This window comes from Bidens hawaiensis, unplaced genomic scaffold, assembly GCF_021521415.1.
Source record: "Bidens hawaiensis isolate Kalapana, Puna unplaced genomic scaffold, B.hawaiensis_p1.1 tig00054032_1, whole genome shotgun sequence".
In the NCBI taxonomy this organism is placed as follows: domain Eukaryota; kingdom Viridiplantae; phylum Streptophyta; class Magnoliopsida; order Asterales; family Asteraceae; genus Bidens; species Bidens hawaiensis.
The window spans coordinates 70,459-77,530 of NW_027499734.1; the positions used below are offsets into that span (position 1 = coordinate 70,459).

General features: G+C 33.9%; 1 protein-coding gene across 1 annotated transcript; it reads left to right on the forward strand.

Moving 5' to 3' along the window:
* Positions 1-3,689: 3,689 nt before the first annotated feature.
* LOC143600398 (squamosa promoter-binding-like protein 9) lies at positions 3,690-6,866 on the forward strand. The gene is made up of 3 exons (XM_077078098.1): positions 3,690-4,062; positions 4,706-4,845; positions 6,180-6,866. Exons 1-3 carry the CDS (start codon positions 3,773-3,775, stop codon positions 6,695-6,697), a joined length of 948 nt encoding a protein of 315 aa, XP_076934213.1. The 5' UTR covers positions 3,690-3,772; the 3' UTR covers positions 6,698-6,866.
* The last annotated feature ends 206 nt before the right edge of the window (positions 6,867-7,072 follow it).

The window sequence follows — 7,072 nt, forward strand, 5'->3', positions numbered from 1 at the left end:
ATTTTCTTTATAAAATCTCAATTCCAACTATGGTTTCCTCCCCGTTTGCGGCCACGCGTTCGTATTTCAATTCTTTATCATATAATATATCATTAATTTCATTTCCACTGAATCATAAATGCTCCAAATTAGTTTCGTTAAGCTCCGCACACCTGTAAACATTAAACCACTCAAAGTATTCGCATTCGAAACATATAAACAAATAAAACGCACGAAATTAAATCCTATAAACGCATATTTTCACCCATACATCACATCCCCACACTTACCTTTTGATTGCCCTCAAGCAAACTCTCATGCAACACATACATCTCGATTGATGGTTCATCAATTATCAGTATTAATACTAGTGAGGTATAAGGTCATACCTAATTCCCAAGAACTGGCACTGTTAAGATTGATAACCCACCAAATATCTTAATGATACATTTTAAAACTATGGAAACGTCCAAACGAGTATACTTTGTTTCCGGTTAAGGCATACATGTTCATGCCCCTCATAATATAACATCTCTCCTCTCGGTTTAATATTTAGACTATCAAAAAAGGTGCTAGTATCTCTCTGCCCTCTATACCAAGTATGAACACAATGCAATAAGCTTGGAAGCAAGTAACATCGATGATAGTGAATAACTAAAATTAGAAGAAATTAATGTCAAATACAAGTGTTACAAGCAAGTGGAGTGAAAACCGGGAAGTGTAATTTCAAAGCTAGGGACCAAAACTATAATAAACTTGTTATCCTGAATATTAGAAAAAAAATCCACCAACCCCTCACTCAGTGTTAGGGCCGACTCTGAGAATTGAAAAAAAAATTGAGCCGAATGCGAAAAATGTTTTGGATTTTAAGTAAAATGAGTATTTTGTTAGATTTAAAAAATTAATTTTTAAATTAGCTTACTTTGGTTATAATTTGAGTTATGCGAAAAAAAATTGAGACTAGAAATCACAACCTTTTGGTTATGATTCATACTCTTTTGTTACTAGACCAAACTAGTTGTTATGTAATTGAGTTTAAAAATTAAATATGCATATCTTTTTTCATAAAAAATACATATAATTTATAAAAAAAATCAGCCTAACAGAGGTCATTAACCACCCAGCCCCCTCCCCCCCCCCCCCCGGGGGGGGGGGGGGGGAGGGGGAGCCCTGCTTAGTGCCCCTCCCACGCCTCCTACTTTCGAACGTTTCATTGCTGGTGACCTACCTTACATCCTTGACATTAGGCTAAGCGTAGTGGAGCGACAAGCCCGACGATTTTGGGTGAAAATCGCCCTCCACACCTCCCAGGCGATATGGGGGGGCAAGAAATATATGTCGACGTTCAACTTGGAAAAATAAGAAGATTATATTATTTTAGAGCGATTTTGGGGTACAAACCACTACATCCTAAAATGAAAATTGCGGCACTACTGACGTGGCGTCACGTGTCGAATATCCCCCCCCCCCCAAAAAAAATAGCCCCTCCACTGCACATGTTCTTATAAACTTCATTACTCCTGCTTTCCGCTTCCCTTATAAAAATATTGAAAAGAAAAAAAAATATACACGAATGAGCCAGCTCGACAGTCCACAAACTAATTCAAGCTTTTGACCTCATGGTTCAGCTCAACTTGGCTATGTAAAAAACACATTCAACAAGTACAATTGGCTGTCATGACATGTTGGACACGACACGATAACTAATCATGTCGTTTTTTTCAAACACGAACACGAACTTGTTTAGTAACAGGTTAACCTGTTAAGACATGTATAAATACAGAATGAACAATACATGTGTAACGAAACCAAATTTTTCAAAACAAGCATAAAAATCATAATTAGTAGATAATCCATAACATATTTGTAACAAAAAACCACAAATCCATAACATACTAAAAACAAAAGACGACAAATACATAGTATACTTGAAATAAAAAACCATTTAAGCAAGTCATAACATACATAAAATATATAATGTCGGGTTCTGGCGTGCATTAGTGAAATGTCTATTGTAAGTATGACTTTTGGTTAAAGAATTTAGGAGTGTGTATATATATTTAAAATAAAAATCTACACGTGTTACTAACAGGTTAACATGTTTTTAACTTGTTAGGACACGAATTTAAACATGTCAACCTGTTTAAAACACGAAACATGTTAAGCTCAAACCTAAACCTTTTAAAACCGTGTCATGTTAACAGGTTTGTGTCATAAATTGACAGACCTAAGTACAAAGACAAAGAAATATTATGTATATGCTAATTGTAGTTGTACCATATGCTTTCCTAAATGTATCACATCTCATAATTTTTCTTTTATTTTCTTAGGCTTTATTAACCTTTTTTATTTCCTTAAAAGTATTAGAGATATACAATATAACCCTTATAGTTTAGTTTGGTTTTAATAAACTATATGCTTTATGAGTTTATGGGACTGCTCTATAGAATACTAATCGAGTTTCAGTTTTGTTTTAATCATATCACTCGCTGATGTAAAGTTTTGTTCATTTAAGTCACTTAGCATTTATTTAGTGTTTCAATAATTGACATTTGACCTGGATACCCGGTTATCTAGTTTTTTTTTTTAAATATTTTGACATTGCATAATCTTTTTTAAAAATTGCAAAATTAGTAAAAGAAAAATGCAAAAAATAATTTTAAAATTGCGAAAATGTGCAAAAAAAATTGAATTAATGAAAAAAAAATCACCAATTTCTTTATAAAAATTTGGAAAAATACTTGGGTGATATTCAAATTTTTAATGGTAGAAATTATTAATTGCAAGCATGCCAAAAAAAAATGTAGAAAACTTTTAATTATATTGTCATAAAAGAATATGACTAAATAATGATAAAAAAACTAGATATTTGATTATGGAGTATTCCCTAAGTTTATTTAACTATTACTATTATTATTGAGTTAAAGTTTTTTCGGTTTTTCCTATTTTTTTTTCTAGGTAGGTTTTTTATCATTTCGACTTTGTTAATCTTTTTTATGATAATGTTTTATATTTCGGTCTAAATATTGCGAATCTCCATTGTTCAATATGTTTACGTCTATTTTTTACGGTCTAACAGTAGTCACAACGTGTGGATCCTAATTCAACGTGATTCAAAGTTTTTTAGTCTGTTGTTTATTTGGTTTAACAGTCCCGTCACAAAATGCAAGTTCTAAATACCGGTTACAAACTTACAGTTAAAACTTTGTATGATGGACCTTCATTAAAATTAATTATTATTTTGTGATCTTAGCAAGTGTGCCTAGTAGGCAAAAATTGTGAGTTCAACTTGAGTACATAACATACCCATCATTTGTATTGACACTCCCAAACAGGAAAAGGAAACAAAGAAAGAAGGAAGTTGGTTTGTTTTCCACAGAAAACAGTGACCATAAAAAGAGTATTGTAAAGCATCTCCCAACTCCCACAAAGCTTCCACCTTTTTATCCTTTTTCTTTTTTGTTGCAGCAAAGTACAACTCATTAAACTCAAAGTACATCTCCAACCTGTCACTACCCCATCTTTGTCAGTCCATTGCTTCACCCTAAACAGTCAGTAAAAACCAGTCTTAGCTCGTCAAAAAGTTAATCATATCATCACCAGTAACAAGAGTCTTGTCACACACCTCTCTTTATTATCTTTCTTGGTTTTTGTATGCTTGTATTCCATTTCCATTATTATAATATTATTATTTTTATAAGTACTTTCAACTTTCAAGTTTCTACAACAGGATCCACCTGCCGATGAATAACTAGCAAGTAGCAACACAAGCAGCATCAGCAGGACAAACACCATGGATATGGGTGGTTCAAGTTCTTCATCTTCTTTGCTGAAGATTGGTTTGAAGTTTGGTGAAGAAATATACTTTGAAGATGATGGTGGGCCAGTGAAGAAGGGGAAGACTGGTGGTGATGTGGTGGTTGTTGGGCCGCAGCCACCAAGGTGTCAGGTGGAAGGGTGTAACTTGGATCTGACTGATGCTAAGACTTACTATTCAAAGCATAAAGTGTGTGGTGTTCATTCAAAGACTGCTAAGGTTATTGTTAATGGGATTGAACAGAGGTTTTGCCAGCAGTGCAGCAGGTCAACTTATTACAAACCCTTTTTTTATTATTATTTTTTTATGTTTTTGTGTACATATTCTTGTTGCACTTGTTAGTGTAGACAGTAGATCTATAGATATAGTTATGTACTTGTTTGTTGTGTATGTATATGTTAGTAGACAAGACCATATTTTTTGTGTTTACTTCTTGTCCCACATGAGAGAAGTGTGAAAGTTTGACTGCTTTTTAGTCCTCAAAAGTTGTGGGAGTCTAGTGAGTTCTACATTGGTTTGTGTTTTAAGTTGATCTTGAAGTTTGAACATCATAATAATTATATATTTGTTTGCACTTGTTTTGGTGTTTTAGAGATTTAGAGGGTTGCAAAAGGACTTGATGGGATTGCTTGATTTGTTTTTGGTCTATTTTAGGATAAGCTTAAGGTAAGGTTGAGTGTTAGATATCATGCTAAATCTTACCTTTTATAGAATGCATACAGTTTCTCAAACAAACGTATCTGGTAAAATCTCACTTATTTGGTAGTGTCTCGGGACTTTTGCGAGATGCATTGCAACCTTTTTATTTGTAGTTTTTCATAAAAAATGAAGGCCACTAGACCCGGCCTAGGACAGGGAATACTCTAAAGTGGTGTATAACATTTGTTGATCCATAATCTTTCGGTACAGGTTCCATCAACTACCGGAGTTTGATCAAGGGAAAAGGAGTTGTCGTAGACGATTGGCGGGGCACAATGAGCGTAGAAGGAAGCCAACATCCGGAACTTTGCTGTCGGCTCGCTATGGAAGTCTTCCCGCCTCTATTTTTGGTTAGATATCCATAACATTAATTTATAAAAAATATTTTCTTGTCTGCAAAATGGGTGGATTGAGTAACTGGCTAAAAATGATTAGATAAAGTTGGGTATTTCTTTTTTTATATAAAATTTCTTGTAGTGAATATGATTATGATAAGTTAATAACTAAACTATTGTAATAATATGTGTCTAGTTTGTTTAAATAAATCAGTTTTGAAGCTTGAAATGATTTAGTAACATGTTGGGGGACTTTCAACTTTTTTGATTTGTTCATATTTAAGTACACTTTTTAAGTTGACCCCTATGGATGAAATCTCATTTGTGTATTTAAGTACACTCTTTAAATTGCTATTAACAGTTGTTTTCTGCATTTCTTTGTTTTTCCGCATTTACCGTAGAAAGCAGTCTTGTATTTCACTAAAAACAGTGATTATAGGTCTACATTGTTTAACTTGAAGTCAAACTTTTTGATGTTTAAAGTTAAAATCTATGAACTTTTAGCTAATACATCAATATATTCCCTTTGTAATGTTTGTCTATATGTAGCTGACTCTTTTTCTCTTCAAAACTTGGAAATTTTAGAATTTTATATCATTTTGATATTGATACAACCTTGAAACTGAATCCGCGCGGTTTTATGGAATAAAATGACCAAAGATGATGAGAAAAAGGAAACTTTTAGACTTTGGAGATCACAAGTTCTTCGATTGTCTGAAAATGAATGAAAGTAAGTAAAAAAAAACTAAAAACTGGAAAGGCTTTTGACTTTTAAAGTTAAAATTTTTGAGGAAAATTTTGAATGTTGACATAATATGTATGGTTATAAATTTTAAAGCATTTTCAAGTCCTGGTAATGTTCTGCTATAATTCTAATGCGTATAGTTCATAGTTAATTTTCTTTATTTATAACTTACGAAAATTTATTTCATGTTATATTGAGGTTAAAAAGTTCAAAACATTGTTGACTTCATTAACTCCTGGTAATGTTCTGCGATAATTCAAATGCATATAGTTCATAGTTATTTTTTTATATTTAAAACTTACAAAAGTTTATGATTTCATGTTATATTGAGGAGTCCAAACATTGTTGACTTCAAAAGGTCAAACTGTTGGCTTTGACTATGTAGCTGTCACTCAAAATTTATAAAATTCTTGATTTCAATTTTCATGTCATTTTGAGACTAAGACATACAGTTGACCTCAAAAGTCAAACTGTGGCTAATGACTAACAAAACCAGTTAAGAAATTTAACTTTTTTTTTACTTTAGGCTTCCCATATGTACTGTTTGACTATAAGCCCGTTGACCACAAAAGTCAAACCTCTAATTTTTTTTATTTTGTGACAGAAAACCGAAGCAATTCTGGAGGGTTTCTGATGGACTTTTCATCATGCTCAAGAGAGCGGGTTCACTGGCCTAACCCCCGAGCACCGCCTACGGGTGCCACTAAACTGTCGCCACTTCCATGGCAGAGTAACCTGGACAGCCCGTCACCTTACATCAACCCAAACGTGCCACCTGGACCTTTTAATGGAGTTCAAGATTCCAGTTGTGCTCTCTCTCTTCTGTCAAATCACTCATCAGCTTCAAGAGACCCAACCTTGACCCTTGAGTATTATCCCGATCATCGTGTTGGTACCGATACTGTTACCAATACTGGTGGACACATGGTTCAACCATCTAGTGGGACCATGGTTCAGGGTCAGGGTCACTTTTTAACGGGCTGGGGTTATGATACTGATGAAGCTCATTTGGGTTCGGGTCAAATCTCGCAGTCGGGCGGCTACTCGGGTGAGCATGGACCCGGTCAACAGGGTGGGAGGCGGTATGACTCTTCTGTTGACCATATTGACTGGTCACTTTAAAGTTAGATCGTGTATCGGACTAGACCATTTAAGTGTTATTTATGTTGTGATGAAGTGGGAACCTTGTATTAAATAAGAAGGAACTTTGCCTGGATTTGCACTTTCGGTTTGTTTTGTTATAAGTTTGATACTATGTGTTTTCTGCAACTCTAGTTTGAATTCAATTGTGTGACCAATGTTGAGATGTATTCAGCTGTTATTGGATTTAAAAAATATGCTGAAGTTGTTGGGAGTCAAGTATTTTTCATTCTTTGATTATCCGATTTCTTACAATGGCCTGATAATCAAAATAAAACAAGACAATCCGAAAAATATGACACTGGGCCTATTTATTCTAAATAAGTATTGGACATTTCTCCATTATTTTAGCCCTTT